This window comes from Pecten maximus, chromosome 4 (assembly GCF_902652985.1).
Source record: "Pecten maximus chromosome 4, xPecMax1.1, whole genome shotgun sequence".
NCBI classification, from domain to species: Eukaryota; Metazoa; Mollusca; class Bivalvia; order Pectinida; family Pectinidae; genus Pecten; species Pecten maximus.
The window spans coordinates 51675432-51698463 of record NC_047018.1 but is presented as its reverse complement, the minus strand read 5'-3'; the positions used below and the strand labels follow the sequence as shown (position 1 = coordinate 51698463).

Sequence of the window (23032 nt, the reverse complement as noted above, 5' to 3'; positions counted from 1 at the left end):
TGGTGACACTAGAATGACATCCGGCGGTGTACACTACGGTATCGATACCCCTGTAATCGGATGTCTCTGGTGACACTAGTATGACATCCGGCGGTGTACACTACGGTATCGATACCCCTGTAATCGGATGTCTCTGGTGACACTAGTATGACATTCGGCGGTTTACACTACGGTATCGATACCCTGTAATCGGATGTCTCTGGTGATACTAGTATGACATCCGGCGGTGTACACTACGGTATCGATACCCTGTAATCGGATGTCTCTGGTGATACTAGTATGACATCCGGCGGTGTACACTACGGTATCGATACCCCCGTAATCGGATGTCTCTGGTGACACTAGAATGACATCCGGCGGTGTACACTACGGTATCGATACCCCCTGTAATCGGATGTCTCTGGTGATACTAGTATGACATCCGGCGGTGTACACTACGGTATCGATATCCTGTAATCGGATGTCTCTACCCCATGCTCATTTCCCATAACCAGCACCAACTGATGCAAGTATGATATTCTCTTTATCAGATAGTATAATCAATTTGTATATGTGACATACCACTTTATTTTATCTGATAAAATAAAATGCAGTTTAATGTGTTTTAAAATTGGCATAAGTTCATAAGAAATATAAAGATGGTAAAGATATGTGTGTAGATGGACGCCCGAGCGTATAAAGTGATAAAGAGGTTGTGATAGATAGATTAACATGTGGTTAAGTGTTTAATGTTATGTTATAAACCATACACACACCAATTAATGGTTATAAACCATACATACACCAGTTAATGGTTACAAACCATACACACACCAGTTAATGGTTATATACCATGCATACACTAGTTAATGGTTATAAACCATACACACACCAGTTAATGATTATAAACCACACACACCAGTTAATGGTTATAAACCATACACACCAGTTAACGGTTATAAACCATACACACACCAGTTAATGGTTATAAACCATACACACCAGTTAATGGTTATAAACCATACACATCAGTTAATGGTTATAAACCACACACACCAGTTAATGGTTATAAACCATACACACACCAGTTAATGGTTATATACCATACACACCAGTTAATGGTTATAAACCATACACACCAGTTAATGGTTATAAACCATACACACCAGTTAATGGTTATAAACCATACACACCAGTTAACGGTTATAAACCATACACACACCAGTTAATGGTTATAAACCATACACACAACAGTTAATGGTTATAAACCATACACACCAGTTAACGGTTATAAACCATACACACACCAGTTAATGGTTATAAACCATACACACTAGTTAATGGTTATATACCATACACACCAGTTAATGGTTATAAACCATACACACCAGTTAATGGTTATAAACCATACACACACCAGTTAATGGTTATAAACCATACACACCAGTTAACGGTTATAAACCATACACACACCAGTTAATGGTTATAAACCATACACACTAGTTAATGGTTATAAACCATACACACTAGTTAATGGTTATAAACCATAAACACCAGTTAACGGTTATAAACCATACACACACCAGTTAATGGTTATAAACCATACACACCAGTTAATGGTTATAAATCATACACACACCAATTAATGGTTATAAACCATACACACCAGTTAATGGTTATAAACCATACACACCAGTTAATGGTTATAAACCACACACACCAGTTAATGGTTATAAACCATACACACCAGTTAATGGTTATAAACCACACACAACAGTTAATGGTTAAAAACCATACACACCAGTTAATGGTTATAAACCATACACACCAGTTAATGGTTAAAAACCATACACACCAGTTAATTGTTATAAACTATACACACCAGTTAACGGTTATAAACCATACATACACCAGTTAATGGTTATAAACCATACACACACCAGTTAACGGTTATAAACCATACACACACCAGTTAATGGTTATAAACCATACACACCAGTTAATGGTTATAAACCATACACACACTAGTTAACGGTTATAAACCATACACACAACAGTTAATGGTTATAAACCATATATACACCAGTTAATGGTTATAAACCATACACACACCAGTTAATGGTTATAAACCACACACAACAGTTAATGGTTATAAACCATACACACACCAGTTAACGGTTATAAACCATACACACACCAGTTAATGGTTATAAACCATACACACCAGTTAATGGTTATAAACCACACACACCAGTTAATGGTTATAAACCATACACACCAGTTAATGGTTATAAACCACACACAACAGTTAATGGTTAAAAACCATACACACCAGTTAATGGTTATAAACCATACACACCAGTTAATGGTTAAAAACCATACACACCAGTTAATTGTTATAAACCATACACACCAGTTAACGGTTATAAACCATACATACACCAGTTAATGGTTATAAACCATACACACACCAGTTAACGGTTATAAACCATACACACACCAGTTAATGGTTATAAACCATACACACCAGTTAATGGTTATAAACCATACACACACTAGTTAACGGTTATAAACCATACACACAACAGTTAATGGTTATAAACCATACATACACCAGTTAATGGTTATAAACCATACACACACCAGTTAATGGTTATAAACCACACACAACAGTTAATGGTTATAAACCATACACACACCAGTTAACGGTTATAAACCATACACACACCAGTTAATGGTTATAAACCAGACACACCAGTTAACGGTTATAAACCATACACACACCAGTTAATGGTTATAAACCATACACACCAGTTAATGGTTATAAACCATACACACACTAGTTAACGGTTATAAACCATACACACAACAGTTAATGGTTATAAACCATACATACACCAGTTAATGGTTATAAACCATACACACACCAGTTAATGGTTATAAACCACACACAACAGTTAATGGTTATAAACCATACACACACCAGTTAACGGTTATAAACCATACACACACCAGTTAATGGTTATAAACCAGACACACCAGTTAACGGTTATAAACCATACACACACCAGTTAATGGTTATAAACCATACACACACCAGTTAATGGTTATAAACCACACACAACAGTTAATGGTTATAAACCATACACACACCAGTTAATGGTTATAAACCACACACAACAGTTAATGGTTATAAACCATACACACCAGTTAACGGTTATAAACCATACATACACCAGTTAATGGTTATAAACCATACACAACAGTTAATGGTTATAAACCATACACACCAGTTAACGGTTATAAACCATACATACACCAGTTAATGGTTATAAACCATACATACACCAGTTAATGGTTATAAACCATACACACAACAGTTAATGGTTAAAAACCATACACACCAGTTAATGGTTATAAACCATACACACACCAGTTAATGGTTATAAACCATACACACACCAATTAATGGTTAAAAACCATACACACCAGTTAACGGTTATAAACCATACACACACCAGTTAATGGTTACTAACCACACACACCAGTTAACGGTTATAAACCATACACATACCAGTTAACGGTTATAAACCATACACACCAGTTAATGGTTATAAACCATACACACCAGTTAACGGTTATAAACCATACACACCAGTTAACGGTTATAAACCACACACACACCAGTTAACGGTTATAAACCATACACACACCAGTAAATGATTATAAACCATACACACCAGTTAATGGTTATAAACCATACACACACCAGTTAATGGTTATAAACCATACACACCAGTTAATGGTTAAAAACCATACACACCAGTTAATGGTTATATACCATACACACACCAGTTAATGGTTATAAACCATACACACCAGTTAATGGTTATAAACCATACACACCAGTTAATGGTTATAAACCATACACACCAGTTAATGGTTATAAACCACACACACCAGTTAATGGTTATAAACCATACACACACCAGTTAATGGTTATAAACCACACACAACAGTTAATGGTTATAAACCATACACACCAGTTAATGGTTATAAACCATACACACGCCAGTTAATGGTTATAAACAATACACACAACAGTTAATGGTGATATACCATACACACAACAGTTAATGGTTATTAACCACACACACCAGTTAATGGTTATAAACCATACACACACCAGTTAACGGTTATAAACCATACACACACCAGTTAATGGTTATAAACCACACACACCAGTAAATGGTTATAAACCATACACACCAGTTAATGGTTATAAACCACACACACCAGTTAATGGTTATAAACCATACATACACTAGTTAATGGTTATAAACCATACACACCAGTTAATGGTTATAAACCATACACACACCAGTTAATGGTTATAAACCATACACATCAGTTAATGGTTATAAACCATACACACACCAGTTAACGGTTATAAACCATACACACACCAGTTAATGGTTATAAACCATACACACAACAGTTAATGGTTATAAACCATACACACCAGTTAATGGTTATAAACCATACACACGCCAGTTAATGGTTATAAACCATACACACACTAGTTAATGGTTAATGGTTCCCCATTATGAGATACATATATGACAGATTGATCATAATTACATTAAATTTGTCAAGTCGTCACTCGTAATTATACCATGACAGACGATACCATCTTGGCAGGCTCCCAGGCTAACTGAGGTGTCGACTTGCCAACTACCAGATAGCCATGTGTAGGTTGTAAACCCGATAGGTCCCTAGTGACCGTCCGAGTGACACCATTGTTTTATCGACAACCATTATACTACAATGAGATGTACGTAGTCCTGTCGAATTGCTGCTAATCTGGTGCTGTTCGATTTAAAAAAAAAAATGAGAATAAAAAACATGTTGATAGGTAGGTATAGATTTGATTTAGATCCGGAATGATTTAGATCCGAATGATTAAATCCAGAATGATTTAAATCCGGAATGATTTAAATCCGGAATGATTTAAGTCCAGAATGATTTAGATCCGAATGATTTAAATCCGGAATGATTTAGATCCGGAATGATTTAAATTCGGAATGGTTTAAGTCCAGAATGATTTAGATTACATAATGATTTAGGTGTTGTAATGATTTAAATCCAGAATGACTTCAATCCAGAATGATTTAAATCCAAAATGATGAGATGCCTTTCAGACTGAAATAAAAGTTATGCGACCTTTACTATCGATAAATACAAACCTGATGATCTACATATGTGTTTGACGCACGTGCATTCTTAGTATTATGTGAAACAAGGTTGTAACAAGACACGAGGGCAAATCACGGCTTTTAGAGAAATGTTTACCTAACTCCTTAACATGGGTATGCTACGATGTCCTAACATTTCCAATCACTATAGACAAGTCGACGTATCGTATCGTATTTAAAGCTATGTCCAATAGAGTCAAAGTGTGGTGACCCCGATACGTCAACTTGTCCGAGTAAACAAAATCGAGAGAATTTTGAAGTTTCACGCCCGATTTCGTAAACTAATATCGAGAAATCGACAACATGTTATAGCTTATTTTAAAGATTGGCCATTTCTCTTCAATTTAAGGCCTACTTCGAAAAAATCCACCCAATACAACCGAAGCTACGGTACTTAGAAATAAATACATCAGATTTCAAGCCTGGGGGAGTTCAGAACCTTTCTCATTTATATGTACTCTTATATGTTATTATTTTATAAAACGAGTCAGGCACCTGTGGTTGACCCACCCTCACAAAGCTTCATCTACATTGTAAGTTAGGTTTCACTGTATATAGCGAGCAGTGTAAACGTGTGGTATAAAAGTTTCGTTCACCTCGAATATTTCGGCAGAAAGCAACGTATGGTATCTTTTATTTGATTTATTCAGCTTGAGATTCGTTTCCATGGTGACTGGGTATACATAGAATTCACACTACAAATATCATATTACCGGAGTAAGTATTTTAATCATAGACAAATTATTTGTCCTGATAGAGGTGAAGTAACCCTTCAGGAAACGGATTTATATAAGTTATTACAATTATTTTCCTGATCTAAATCTGAACTAAATTCTATATTTACCCTTCAGAAATGATATTTATAGATTATATACCAAATATCCGTTGAACGCGGTCATAATGTCCCGGAAGATGTGACCGACCTGTACATTGTACAACATTTAAATGGAACACCACATTGATTTCCCCTACGGGCCGATCGCTAGGTGACGTAACGAGATTAACTTGATCTCTGATCGGTTGGTTTAAATGGAATCGATTAGCATTTACTTAATACCAATTAGACGTAAGCCCTGCCTGGGATGTGATCGACGGTTTATACGATCAGGGCACATATACAATGTCTGGGACGATATAATGGGAGACCTTACCAGCTATCGTTAGGGTACTATATCCCAGTATCTGTAATGTTAGATATATTACAATGTAAGCAGGACAGTGACGGATGGCTAATAAATCCCAGGTGTTTAAAGTCACGTGATCTACACACGTGAAAAATATATGTCGAGTTTTCAGAGAGAAGGGGCCAGGTTTGTGGCATTCAAGTGTGTGGCAATCAAGTGTGTGGCAATAAGTGTGTGACAAGCAAGTGTGTGGTAATCAAGTGTGTGGCAATAAGTGTGTGGCATTCAAGTGTGTGGCAATAAGTATGCTGCAATCAAGTGTGTGGGGCAATCAAGTGTGGGGCAATCAAGTGTGTGGCAATAAGTGTGTGGTAATCAAGTGTGTGGCAATCAAGTGTGTGGCATTCAAGTGTGTGGCATTCAAGTGTGTGGCATTCAAGTATGTGGCAATAAGTATGCTGCAATCAAGTGTGTGGCATTCAAGTATGTGGCAATAAGTATGCTGCAATCAAGTGTGTGGCAATAAGTGTGGGGCAATTAAGTGTTGGGCAATCAAGTGTGTGGCAATAAGTGTGTGGCAATCAAGTGTGTGGCATTCAAGTGTGTGGCAATAAGTATGCTGCAATCAAGTGTGTGGTAATCAAGTGTGTGGCAATAAGTGTGCTGCAATCAAGTGTGTGGGGCAATCAAGTGTGGGGCAATCAAGTGTGTGGCAATAAGTGTGTGGTAATCAAGTGTGTGGTAATCAAGTGTGTGGCAATCAAGTATGTGGCAATAAGTATGCTGCAATCAAGTGTGTGGCAATAAGTGTGTGGTAATCAAGTGTGTGGCATTCAAGTGTGTGGCAATAAGTATGCTGCAATCAAGTGTGTGGGGCAATCAAGTGTGGGGCAATAAGTGTGCTGCAATCAAGTGTGTGGGGCAATCAAGTGTGGGGCAATAAGTGTGTGGTAATCAAGTGTGTGGCATTCAAGTGTGTGGCATTCAAGTATGTGGCAATAAGTATGCTGCAATCAAGTGTGTGGGGCAATCAAGTGTGTGGGGCAATCAAGTGTGTGGGGCAATCAAGTGGGTGGTAATCAAGTGTGTGGGGCAATCAAGTGGGTGGCAATAAGTGTGTGGGGCAATCAAGTGTGTGGGGCAATCAAGTGTGTGGCAATGATCTACCCCTTAGAGGACCTGTCTTTGACCCCTTTTCCCCCAACACTCCTGTACCTGTATGTGAAATATTTACATTTTGCTCTTAAGTTGTTTGCATTTTAAAGAAACATTGTAAATTATTCCGTTGGTCTATAAAACCAAATAACAATATTATGATCCTTACAGAACGCCGATGTTTGTATACAATAATATATGGTGACTGAAAGTCCAATACTACCTCGGGTATCTAACACCGTGTAAGCTACCTGTCCTGGTGTAATATTGTCACAAGACTTACCGATGTATTGATTTTGTTTGAAGGCTTTCTTTTACCTCCCGATATCGATGATAATGTATACCAAGATTGTCTCTCTGATCAGCTGTTTACAATGCCTCAATTTACATTCCTCTAGAAAATCTTCACGTGTCTACATATCCCGTGTGTTGACGAGCCCTATCTATACCCGGTCCGGTATTATCCGTGTCTTTGTTGAGATTCTTCATGTTAATCCTAGATCTGGTCTTTACACACACCTTAGGTTTATGTGTCGGTTGGCTTACAACGAAAAAAGAAATAGTAATATAGAATCATTGCTTGATTTCCATCGACAGATAACCACTAGTTGGAAAAGAAAAAGAACTGATATCATTGGAATTATTTCATTTCCTGATGTGATATGAAATCAGACATGTTTGATGTTTGTTGATATGACCAGAGTTGTCTCTGATCGGTTGGTTTAAATGGAATCGATTAGCATTTACTTAATACCAATTAGACGTAAGCCCTGCCTGGGATGTGATCGACGGTTTATACGATCAGGGCACATATACAATGTCTGGGACGATATAATGGGAGACCTTACCAGCTATCGTTAGGGTACTATATCCCAGTATCTGTAATGTTAGATATATTACAATGTAAGCAGGACAGTGACGGATGGCTAATAAATCCCAGGTGTTTAAAGTCACGTGATCTACACACGTGAAAAATATATGTCGAGTTTTCAGAGAGAAGGGGCCAGGTTTGTGGCATTCAAGTGTGTGGCAATCAAGTGTGTGGCAATAAGTGTGTGACAAGCAAGTGTGTGGTAATCAAGTGTGTGGCAATAAGTGTGTGGCATTCAAGTGTGTGGCAATAAGTATGCTGCAATCAAGTGTGTGGGGCAATCAAGTGTGTGGCAATAAAGTGTGTGGCAATAAGTGTGTGGTAATCAAGTGTGTGGCAATCAAGTGTGTGGCATTCAAGTGTGTGGCATTCAAGTGTGTGGCATTCAAGTATGTGGCAATAAGTATGCTGCAATCAAGTGTGTGGCATTCAAGTATGTGGCAATAAGTATGCTGCAATCAAGTGTGTGGCAATAAGTGTGGGGCAATTAAGTGTGGGGCAATCAAGTGTGTGGCAATAAGTGTGTGGCAATCAAGTGTGTGGCATTCAAGTGTGTGGCAATAAGTATGCTGCAATCAAGTGTGTGGCAATCAAGTGTGTGGTAATCAAGTGTGTGGCAATAAGTGTGCTGCAATCAAGTGTGTGGGGCAATCAAGTGTGGGGCAATCAAGTGTGTGGTAATCAAGTGTGTGGTAATCAAGTGTGTGGCAATCAAGTATGTGGCAATAAGTATGCTGCAATCAAGTGTGTGGCAATAAGTGTGTGGTAATCAAGTGTGTGGCATTCAAGTGTGTGGCAATAAGTATGCTGCAATCAAGTGTGTGGGGCAATCAAGTGTGGGGCAATAAGTGTGCTGCAATCAAGTGTGTGGGGCAATCAAGTGTGGGGCAATAAGTGTGTGGTAATCAAGTGTGTGGCATTCAAGTGTGTGGCATTCAAGTATGTGGCAATAAGTATGCTGCAATCAAGTGTGTGGGGCAATCAAGTGTGTGGGGCAATCAAGTGTGTGGGGCAATCAAGTGGGTGGTAATCAAGTGTGTGGGGCAATCAAGTGTGTGGCAATAAGTGTGTGGGGCAATAAGTGTGTGGGGCAATCAAGTGTGTGGCAATGATCTACCCCTTAGAGGACCTGTCTTTGACCCCTTTTCCCCCAACACTTCTGTACCTGTATGTGAAATATTTACATTTTGCTCTTAAGTTGTTTGCATTTTAAAGAAACATTGTAAATTATTCCGTTGGTCTATAAAACCAAATAACAATATTATGATCCTTACAGAACGCCGATGTTTGTATACAATAATATATTGTGACTAAAAGTCCAATACTACCTCGGGTATCTTACACCGTGTAAGCTACCTGTCCTGGTGTAATATTGTCACAAGACTTACCGATGTATTGATTTTGTTTGAAGGCTTTCTTTTACCTCCCGATATCGATGATAATGTATACCAAGATTGTCTCTCTGATCAGCTGTTTACAATGCCTCAATTTACATTCCTCTAGAAAATCTTCACGTGTCTATATATCCCGTGTGTTGACGAGCCCTATCTATACCCGGTCCGGTATTATCCGTGTCTTTGTTGAGATTCTTCATGTTAATCCTAGATCTGGTCTTTACACACACCTTAGGTTTATGTGTCGGTTGGCTTACAAACGTGAACGTGAGGACATAAAAGTAAAGAAATAGTAATATAGAATCATTGCTTGATTTCCATCGACAGATAACCACTAATTGGAAAAGAAAAAGAACTGATATCATTGGAATTATTTCATTTCCTGATGTGATATGAAATCAGACGTGTTTGATGTTTGTTGATATGACCAGAGTTGTCGCCACTCCAACTCTTGCTTGTCACTTTACCCGGTTGACTTTACCTGGTTGACTTTACCTGGTTGACTTTACCTGGTTGACTTTACCTGGTTGACTTTAAGCAGAGAACGCTTCCTCCCCTGGAACACCTGGTTTTATCATACAAATCAATATGTTTGTTCGTACTGTTCCCTCATTAAATCAGTTTTAAGTTTGAATGATGATTTCGATATCATTTCGGAATCTTTTTTTGTAATCGGTTAGGTGATCAGAGCAAGACATCCATCTAACAAGGAGACATGTCAATGAAAACCATTTCAAGACAATTCAGGATGTTTTATTAACAAACAGATCTCCTGATGTAACTCTACTGATATGGGGTAATATTTTAGAGAAACTTATTTTGAGCTATATATATTATTTAAATGTGACGTATATTAGAATTATTTTAGAATATAATATCTGGTGTATACTATAATGATATAACAGGTACATAATATAATAGGTATAGTATATGATATAATATGTATATGATATAATAGTTATATGATATAACAAGTATATGATATAATAGTAATTGTTATATGATATAATAGGTATATGATATAATAGGTATATGATATAATATGTATATGATATAATAGTTATATGATATAATAAGTATATGATATAATTGTTATATGATATAATAGGTATATGATATAATAGGTATATGATATTATAGGTATATAATATAATAGGTATATATTATAGGTATATGATATAATAGGTATATGATATAATAGGTATATGATATAATAGGTATATGATATAATAGGCATATGATTATACATATATATATACATACATGTTATTTTATATTCTATGTAACTATTATACTGATCTGATATACCTACCTTATAATAACGTTTGCCTACAAAGCCCTGTTTCATAGATACCCTATCAGGAGGATTAAATACTTCGATGTCTTTGGGGGCAGTAAATTATCTCGAGTACGTGATAAAACGTCAAATAAACAAAAGGGAGTTTGATATAAAGGGGTATATCATTGTAGCCGATTGAAATCCAATGTAATCGATATCCATACATGAATTTAATTAAAAGGAGTTATGAGTAAATGTTGAGTTCATACAGTATACAGAGCTATATTAGATGAGCATTTCGTCTGTTTGGTATAATTATTATGTTTCCTTGGTAATCTCGGTGTAAGTTTGACAGACATATCTATAATTAAGTGTAGATAATGTCTTTATCCAATCGCCATGCGTTAACACAGTAAATCAGCCTCAGTTTGAGAAGATCGTGTTTTAACGTATACAGTTTTATTGTCTATTAGTGTCTACATATTTACATACGAAATAAGCTAAGACTCGTCGACAGAATTTTAACGAAGGACAGTGCCTTATACCTTGTATACATTTTAAACTACCTCTCTTGTTAGGTAAAATTGACAAACCAGTTAGGAATGACTGATTATTCATGCTTTCAGGCTGTTAACTAGTGGTATAAAATACATCTGAACGGGACAGCGATGAGACTGTCTATAGAGATCACAGTTTAAATAACTTTATACTATGTAAACTAACCAATACATCTGCTGAGAGCCACTTGTTTTGTCGGCCAAAAACAATTCACAATCGTATCGATATTTCGGTCACAGATAAAGCATATTGTCATAACGTACTTATAGACAGGGACATTTAGTCTGCTGTCATCGGAATGAAATCAAATCAGAGTGTTATGTTGAAACCGGGGATCACCGCAAAAGTCACCAAACCAAAGTTTGACGGTGACAACGGGGATCACCACGAAAGTCACCAAACCAAAATTTGATTGTGACACCGGGGGTCACCTCGAAAGTCACAAACCAAAGTTTGATGGTGACAACGGGGATCCTATATATCTAACATACACGTGATTTTATAAAAGTAGGCGAATCTAGCGAACACGTGTGTGATTTGGTATAGAGGTAATTTATTCAGCCATTTGTCTGTATGAACTCGATCTAATGTCGGTATACCGACCCGTGTCGCCCACAGTTATATATGGACATCAAGCTCATATCTTTACTTATAGAGGATTTATGGACAGGCTGGTCATATCTCCACCTGTGTAGGAGTTAATCCAACTCTGGTCCATTATCGACACCATACACCAATAAAACCACTCCAAGACCAGTTTCTTCTGGGCCGAATATCTCTCGCCTTTCTGCAATCGGAACACCTCGCCTCCGTCTGCGAACGTCTAGTTTCGGAGAAAATGACGAGGGGTTCCGATTGGCCTTTCTGGTGTAATTGCACTTACAGTACGGTTTATCAATAACGATTGTAGATATTTAGATCAAAAAGGTTATATACCATAGTAGGGTAACGACTTAAGATTAACGTATACGGATTCTCGATGAGTGACTTACTTAATACCCACAGTTCCTCGGGGTTTATGTGGTGTATAGATTTGATTACGTTACTATATATAAATTTAATTACATTACTATATAAGTACAGTGGAACTTCGTTAACCCGAAGTCGACGGGACCACGAGAAAACTTCGAGTTATCCGAGTGTTCGAATTAAGCGAGTTATCATTTTTGGTGAAAAGTTTGGTCAATATTTGTCAACATTATATAATCATCATGTATTACATATGTATGTGTATTGCACGTGTCATTAGACCGTGTCAATATATGGTAAGTAAACCAGCGATGACATACAGACTTCTTCAACGTCCCCTCTAGATTGACTTTAATGTGATTTTGTATGATTCGTCCTCAATACAATATTCACTACATCTAAATGATAAAACGTCAACCGTGAAATAGTTTTGTTTCGAACGTAAATAGAAACCTATCTCGGACCCTGATCTAACCAGGGTGACATTATAAGTCAGTATCTCGATCGGTGGAGATGACGATACCCAGTGAAGAAAGAAAAAAATGTCACCGATACCCTTTCCCTTCCTTATGTGTAGTAATATGTATTGCTTAATTTTGATAGTTGCAGTCTATAACTTTAATAAAATCCGTCAGTTGGTATGTTTCTTTTCAGGTTCAAAGTCTTTTTTTATTTTTATTGAAAGCAATTTCGCCCTGTCTTCAATTCATCAAGCATTTCGGATTTTAAAACTTTAGAAATCCAAGTAAACTTTACTCAAATGACAATTCGATTCTTTTTATCATATCTAATATTTTATTGAATTGAATTGAATAGTGTCAGATAATTAGATAATATACACAACTGTATATTGACAGATAATTAGATGATATACACACCTGTTTATTGTCAGATAATTAGATAATATACACACCTGTTTATTGTCAGATAATTAGATAATATACACAACTGTATATTGTCAGACAATTAGATAATATACACACCTGTATATTGTCAGATAATTAGATATATATACATACCTGTATATTGTCAGATAATTAGATAATATACATACCTGTATATTATCTGATAATTAGATAATATATATACCTGTATATTGCCAGATAATTAGATAATATACATACCTGTCTATTGTCAGACAAATAGATAATATACATACCTGTCTATTGTCAGATAATTAGATAATATATATACCTGTCTATTGTCAGACAAATAGATAATAATATTATGCTTCGATTGTCTTATCATAATTTCATGATTTACCTCTATTGTGTAATATTATATCACATTGTTAGAAGTAATTATATTATTATGTTTTTTCTTCAATAGGAAAAAGCTAAAGCCTCAAAAGCTATGTGGCTGGGAAGCAGATGACGTCACTAGCCAGTCCCTAGGTAACGTATTGATTCAGTTACTGTAAAACATCTAATATTCGTGAGCAAATATCTACTCTGAGCAATCTCTAGGTTAGACTTATCTTTTAGACAGGTGTAATAATGTTATATTGTAGTACAGGTGTAATACATGTTATATTGTAATACCTTAGACAGGTGTAATACATGTTATATTGTAATACCTTAGACAGGTGTAATACATGTTATATTGTAATACCTTAGACAGGTGTAATACATGTTATATTGTAATACCTTAGACAGGTGTAATAATGTTATATTGTAATACCTTAGACAGGTGTAATAATGTTATATTGTAGTACCTTAGACAGGTGTAATAATGTTATATTGTAATACCTTAGACAGGTGTAATAATGTTATATTGTAATACCTTAGACAGGTGTAATACATGTTATATTGTAATACCTTAGACAGGTGTAATACATGTTATATTGTAATACCTTAGACAGGTGTAATACATGTTATATTGTAATACCTTAGACAGGTGTGATAATGTTATATTGTAATACCTTAGACAGGTGTAATAATGTTATATTGTAATACCTTAGACAGGTGTAATAATGTTATATTGTAATACCTTAGACAGGTGTAATAATGCTATATTGTAATACCTTAGACAGGTGTAATACATGTTATATTGTAGTACCTTAGACAGGTGTAATAATGTTATATTGTAATACCTTAGACAGGTGTAATAATGTTATATTGTAATACCTTAGACAGGTGTAATACATGTTCTATTGTAATACCTTAGACAGGTGTAATAATGTTATATTGTAATACCTTAGACAGGTGTAATAATGTTATATTGTAATACCTTAGACAGGTGTAGTACATGTTATATTGTAGTACATTAGACAGGTGTAATAATGTTATATTGTAATACCTTAGACAGGTGTAATACATGTTATATTGTAATACCTTAGACAGGTGTAATACATTTTATATTGTAATACCTTAGACAGGTGTAATAATGTTATATTGTAATACCTTAGACAGGTGTAATACATGTTATATTGTAATACCTTAGACAGGTGTAATACATGTTATATTGTTATACCTTAGACAGGTGTAATAATGTTATATTGTAATACTTTAGACAGGTGTAATACATGTTATATTGTAATACCTTAGACAGGTGTAATAATGTTATATTGTAATACCTAAGACAGGTGTAATAATGTTATATTGTTATACCTTAGACAGGTGTAATAATGTTATATTGTTATACCTTAGACAGGTGTAATAATGTTATATTGTTATACCTTAGACAGGTGTAATAATGTTATATTGTAATACCTTTGACAGGTGTAATACATGTTATATTGTTATACCTTAGACAGGTGTAATAATGTTATATTGTTATACCTTAGACAGGTGTAATAATGTTATATTGTAATACCTTAGACAGGTGTAATAATGTTATATTGTAATACCTTAGATAGGTGTAATAATGTTATATTGTAATACCTTAGACTGGTGTAATAATGTTATATTGTAATACCTTAGACAGTTGTAATAATGTTATATTGTAGTACCTTAGACAGGTGTAATAATGTTATATTGTGATACCTTGGACAGGTGTAATACATGTTATATTGTAATACCTTGGACAGGTGTAATACATGTTATATTGTAATACCTTAGACAGGTGTGATAATGTTATATTGTAATACCTTAGACAGGTGTAATAATGTTATATTGTAATACCTTAGACAAGTACAATAATGCTATATTGTTATACCTGAGACAGGTGTAATACATGTTATATTGTAATACCTTAGACAGGTGTAATAATGTTATATTGTAATACCTTAGACAGGTGTAATAATGTTATATTGTAATACCTTAGACAGGTACAATAATGCCATATTGTTATACCTTAGACAGGTGTAATAATGTTATATTGTAGTACCTCAGACAGGTGTAATACATTTTATATTGTAATACCTTAGACAGGTGTAATAATGTTATATTGTAATAACTTAGACAGGTGTAATACATGTTATATTGTAATACCTTAGACAGGTGTAATACATGTTATATTGTTATACCTTAGACAGGTGTAATAATGTTATATTGTAATACTTTAGACAGGTGTAATACATGTTATATTGTAATACCTTAGACAGGTGTAATAATGTTATATTGTAATACCTAAGACAGGTGTAATAATGTTATATTGTTATACCTTAGACAGGTGTAATAATGTTATATTGTTATACCTTAGACAGGTGTAATAATGTTATATTGTTATACCTTAGACAGGTGTAATAATGTTATATTGTAATACCTTTGACAGGTGTAATACATGTTATATTGTTATACCTTAGACAGGTGTAATAATGTTATATTGTTATACCTTAGACAGGTGTAATAATGTTATATTGTAATACCTTAGACAGGTGTAATAATGTTATATTGTAATACCTTAGATAGGTGTAATAATGTTATATTGTAATACCTTAGACTGGTGTAATAATGTTATATTGTAATACCTTAGACAGTTGTAATAATGTTATATTGTAGTACCTTAGACAGGTGTAATAATGTTATATTGTAATACCTTGGACAGGTGTAATACATGTTATATTGTAATACCTTGGACAGGTGTAATACATGTTATATTGTAATACCTTAGACAGGTGTGATAATGTTATATTGTAATACCTTAGACAGGTGTAATAATGTTATATTGTAATACCTTAGACAAGTACAATAATGCTATATTGTTATACCTGAGACAGGTGTAATACATGTTATATTGTAATACCTTAGACAGGTGTAATAATGTTATATTGTAATACCTAAGACAGGTGTAATAATGTTATATTGTAATACCTTAGACAGGTACAATAATGCCATATTGTTATACCTTAGACAGGTGTAATAATGTTATATTGTAGTACCTCAGACAGGTGTAATACATGTTATATTGTAATACCTTAGACAGGTGTAATAATGTTATATTGTAATACCTTAGACAGGTGTAATACATGTTATATTGTAATACCTTAGACAGGTGTAATACATGTTATATTGTAATACCTTAGACAGGTGTAATAATGTTATATTGTAATACCTTAGACAGGTGTAATACATGTTATATTGTAATACCTTAGACAGGTGTAATACATGTTATATTGTAATACCTTAGACAGGTGTAATACATGTTATATTGTAATACCTTAGACAGGTGTAATAATGTTATATTGTAATACCTTAGACAGGTGTAATAATGTTATATTGTAATACCTTAGACAGGTGTAATAATGTTATATTGTAATACCTTAGACAGGTGTAATAATGTTATATTGTAATACCTTAGACAGGTGTAATAATGTTATATTGTAATACCTGAGACAGGTGTAATTATGCTATATTGTAATACCTTAGACAGGTGTAATACATGTTATATTGTAATACCTTAGACAGGTGTAATACATGTTATATTGTAGTACCTTAGACAAGTGTAATACATGTTATATTGTAATACCTTAGACAGGTGTAATAATGTTATATTGTAATACCTTAGACAGGTGTAATAATGTTATATTGTAATACCTTAGACAGGTGTAATACATGTTATATTGTAATACCTTAGACTGGTGTAATAATGTTATATTGTAGTACCTTAGACAGGTGTAATAATGTTATATTGTAATACCTTAGACAGGTGTAATACATGTTATATTGTAATACCTTAGACAGGTGTAATACATGTTATATTGTAGTACCTTAGACAGGTGTAATAATGTTATATTGTAATACCTTAGACAGGTGTAATAATGTTATATTGTAATACCTTAGACAGGTGTAGTACATGTTATATTGTAGTACATTAGACAGGTGTAATAATGTTATATTGTAATACCTTAGACAGGTGTAATACATGTTATATTGTAATACCTTAGACAGGTGTAATACATTTTATATTGTAATACCTTAGACAGGTGTAATAATGTTATATTGTAATACCTAAGACAGGTGTAATAATGTTATATTGTTATACCTTAGACAGGTGTAATAATGTTATATTGTTATACCTTAGACAGGTGTAATAATGTTATATTGTTATACCTTAGACAGGTGTAATAATGTTATATTGTAATACCTTAGACAGGTGTAATACATGTTATATTGTTATACCTTAGACAGGTGTAATAATGTTATATTGTTATACCTTAGACAGGTGTAATAATGTTATATTGTAATACCTTAGACAGGTGTAATAATGTTATATTGTAATACCTTAGATAGGTGTAATAATGTTATATTGTAATACCTTAGACTGGTGTAATAATGTTATATTGTAATACCTTAGACAGTTGTAATAATGTTATATTGTAGTACCTTAGACAGGTGTAATAATGTTATATTGTAATACCTTGGACAGGTGTAATACATGTTATATTGTAATACCTTGGACAGGTGTAATACATGTTATATTGTAATACCTTAGACAGGTGTGATAATGTTATATTGTAATACCTTAGATAGGTGTAATAATGTTATATTGTAATACCTTAGACTGGTGTAATAATGTTATATTGTAATACCTTAGACAGTTGTAATAATGTTATATTGTAGTACCTTAGACAGGTGTAATAATGTTATATTGTAATACCTTGGACAGGTGTAATACATGTTATATTGTAATACCTTGGACAGGTGTAATAATGTTATATTGTAATACCTTAGACAAGTACAATAATGCTATATTGTTATACCTGAGACAGGTGTAATACATGTTATATTGTAATACCTTAGACAGGTGTAATAATGTTATATTGTAATACCTTAGACAGGTGTAATAATGTTATATTGTAATACCTTAGACAGGTACAATAATGCCATATTGTTATACCTTAGACAGGTGTAATAATGTTATATTGTAGTACCTCAGACAGGTGTAATACATGTTATATTGTAATACCTTAGACAGGTGTAATAATGTTATATTGTAATACCTTAGACAGGTGTAATACATGTTATATTGTAATACCTTAGACAGGTGTAATACATGTTATATTGTAATACCTTAGACAGGTGTAATAATGTTATATTGTAATACCTTAGACAGGTGTAATACATGTTATATTGTAATACCTTAGACAGGTGTAATACATGTTATATTGTAATACCTTAGACAGGTGTAATACATGTTATATTGTAATACCTTAGACAGGTGTAATAATGTTATATTGTAATACCTTAGACAGGTGTAATAATGTTATATTGTAGTACCTTAGACAGGTGTAATAATGTTATATTGTAATACCTTAGACAGGTGTAATAATGTTATATTGTAATACCTTAGACAGGTGTAATAATGTTATATTGTAATACCTGAGACAGGTGTAATTATGCTATATTGTAATACCTTAGACAGGTGTAATACATGTTATATTGTAATACCTTAGACAGGTGTAATACATGTTATATTGTAGTACCTTAGACAAGTGTAATACATGTTATATTGTAATACCTTAGACAGGTGTAATAATGTTATATTGTAATACCTTAGACAGGTGTAATAATGTTATATTGTAATACCTTAGACAGGTGTAATACATGTTATATTGTAATACCTTAGACTGGTGTAATAATGTTATATTGTAATACCTTAGACTGGTGTAATAATGTTATATTGTAATACCTTAGACAGTTGTAATAATGTTATATTGTAGTACCTTAGACAGGTGTAATAATGTTATATTGTAATACCTTGGACAGGTGTAATACATGTTATATTGTAATACCTTGGACAGGTGTAATACATGTTATATTGTAATACCTTAGACAGGTGTGATAATGTTATATTGTAATACCTTAGACAGGTGTAATAATGTTATATTGTAATACCTTAGACAGGTGTAATAATGTTATATTGTAATACCTTAGACAGGTGTAATAATGTTATATTGTTATACCTTAGACAGGTGTAATACATGTTATATTGTAGTACCTTAGACAGGTGTAATAATGTTATATTGTAATACCTTAGACAGGTGTAATACATGTTATATTGTAGTACCTTAGACAGGTGTAATAATGTTATATTGTAATACCTTAGACAGGTGTAATACATGTTATATTGTAATACCTTAGACAGGTGTAATACATGTTATATTGTAGTACCTTAGACAGGTGTAATAATGTTATATTGTATTACCTTGACAGGTGTAATACATGTTATATTGTAATACCTTAGACTGGTGTAATAATGTTATATTGTAATACCTTAGACAGGTGTAATAATGTTATATTGTAATACCTTAGACAGGTGTAATAATGTTATATTGTAATACCTTAGACAGGTGTAATACATGTTATATTGTAATACCTTAGACAGGTGTAATAATGTTATATTGTAATACCTTAGACAGGTGTAATACATGTTATATTGTAATACCTTAGACAGGTGTAATAATGTTATATTGTAATACCTTAGACAGGTGTAATACATGTTATATTGTAGTAATGGACATTTTTTATAATTTAGGCATAGAGACATGGAGTAATCTGCAGGTCCAGATTCACGAGCGCCATGGTAAGTACGGGAGACACATCACACGTGACTACAAAGTATTTGTGCGTCTGCCGTCGTCTTTTGTTCATAGTGCATTTTTTTCACATGTTCTGCTTCTTCTCTAAAAGACATTAACAAATTTCTATGAAATTTTGCAAGATTGTAAATTATATGTTCCCTAGCACCCATGGACCGGAAGGGATGGGTCAAAAAGTTTTGATATGGCTGAAATTTTAAAATCTTCCTAAGATCCAGATTTGGTACATTTGTAGTATCAGATACTCAATATAGACGAAGGGGTCTTTAAGGTGCTTTACTTAAATTACAATAACAATGGTTAAAGTCATTACCCCTGGGTTTTATGTTTCCTGCCGGAAGGGAGTAAACTAACTATAATACTTGTTTATATATGAACCATTTATAACTATACTGTATAAGGTTCATGTGGTGTTAAGGCCCCCCTCTCACATCCTATCATTACCTCATCTTCTCACATCCTCACGACCCCAATCTCTCTCTCTACCTCGCCCTCTCATTACCTCTCCTTCTCACAACCTCTCACATCATCGCGACCCCAATCTCTCTATCTACCTCTCCTCTCATTACCTCTCCTTCTCACATCCTCACTTCCTCAACATCTCGTACTACCTCAGCTTCTCTCATATCCGCTCATTACCTCTCCTTCTCACATCCTCCCATTACCTCTCCTTCTAACATCCTCTCATTACCTCTCCTTCTAACATCCTCCCATTACCTCTCCTTCTAACATCCTCATTCCAACATCCTCCTCATTACCCACATCCTCTCTACATCCTCCCATTACCTCTCCTTCTAACATCCTCCCATTACCTCTCCTTCTAACATCCTCCCATTACCTCCTTCTCACATCCTCCCATTACCTCTCCTTCTAACATCACCTCATTACCTCTCCTTCTCATCCTCCCATTACCTCTCCTTCTCACATCCTCCCATTACCTCTCCTTCTCACATCCTCCCATTACCTCTCCTTCTAACATCCTCCCATTACCTCTCCTTCTAACATCCTCCCATTACCTCTCCTTCTCACATCCTCCCATTACCTCTCCTTCTCACATCCTCTCATTACCTCTCCTTCTAACATCCTCCCATTACCTCTCCTTCTCACATCCTCTCATTACCTCTCCTTCTCACATCCTCCCATTACCTCTCCTTCTAACATCCTCCCATTACCTCTCCTTCTAACATCCTCTCATTACCTCTCCTTCTAACATCCTCTCATTACCTCTCCTTCTAACATCCTCTCATTACCTCTCCTTCTAACATCCTCCCATTACCTCTCCTAACATCCTCCCATTACCTCTCCTTCTAACATCCTCCCATTACCTCTCCTTCTCACATCCTCCCATTACCTCTCCTTCTAACATCCTCTCATTACCTCTCCTTCTAGCATCCTCTCATTACCTCTCCTTCTCACATCCTCCCATTACCTCTCCTCACATCCTCCCATTACCTCTCCTTCTAACATCCTCTCATTACCTCTCCTTCTAACATCCTCCCATTACCTCTCCTAACATCCTCCCATTACCTCTCCTTCTAACATCCTCTCATTACCTCTCCTTCTAACATCCTCCCATTACCTCTCCTTCTAACATCCTCCCATTACCTCTCCTCACATCCTCCATACCTCTCCTTCTAACATCCTCCCATTACCTCTCCTTCTAACATCCTCCCATTACCTCTCCTCTCACATCCTCCCATTACCTCTCCTCACATCCTCCCATTACCTCTCCTTCTAACATCCTCTCATTACCTCTCCTCTAACATCCTCTCATTACCTCTCCTCACATCCTCTCATTACCTCTCCTTCTAACATCCTCCCATTACCTCTCCATCCTCCATCACTCCCTCAACCCTCCATTACCTCTCCTTCTAACATCCTCCCATTACCTCTCCTTCTCACATCCTCCATTACCCTCCCATACCTCCTCTCATTACCTCCCTCCATTCCCATCTACCTTCCTACATCCTCTCATTACCCTCTCCTTCTCACATCCTCTCATTACCCTCTCCTTCTAACATCCTCTCATTACCTCTCCTTCTAACATCCTCTCATTACCTCTCCTTCTAACATCCTCCCATTACCTCTCCTCACATCCTCCCATTACCTCTCCTCTCACATCCTCCCATTACCTCTCCTCACCCACCTTCCTCAACATCCTCTCCCATTACCTCTCCTTCTCCACATCCTCCCTTACCTCTCCTTCTAACATCCTCTCCTCTCTCACATCCACCTCTCTCCTCCCCATCCCTCCTCATACCCGCATACCTCTCCTTCTCACACCCCCATACTCCTCTCAACCATTACCTCTCCTACACCCCACTTCCTCTCATTATCCTCTCCGTCGACATCCATACCTCCCATTGACCCTCCTCTTTCCCTAACATCCTCCCATTACCTCTCCTTCACATCGCCCCATTACCAACTCGCTTCGCACACCCCCCATTACCCTCCTTCTACATCCTCC

At 35.1% G+C, this 23032-nt stretch overlaps 1 protein-coding gene across 4 annotated transcripts in view; it reads left to right on the top strand.

Moving 5' to 3' along the window:
* LOC117326379 overlaps window positions 1-23032 on the top strand; it is a 54208-nt gene that overhangs the window by 5939 nt on the left and 25237 nt on the right. For all 4 annotated transcript variants that reach the window (XR_004532479.1, XM_033883113.1, XM_033883114.1 and 1 more), the window contains exons 2-3: window positions 13914-13978; window positions 20502-20549. Coding sequence is in view for 3 of the 4 variants with exons in the window: in XM_033883113.1 (XP_033739004.1) it covers window positions 13914-13978; window positions 20502-20549 (113 nt within the window). In the remaining variant the exon portion in view is untranslated. The remainder of the gene's footprint in view (window positions 1-13913; window positions 13979-20501; window positions 20550-23032) is intronic.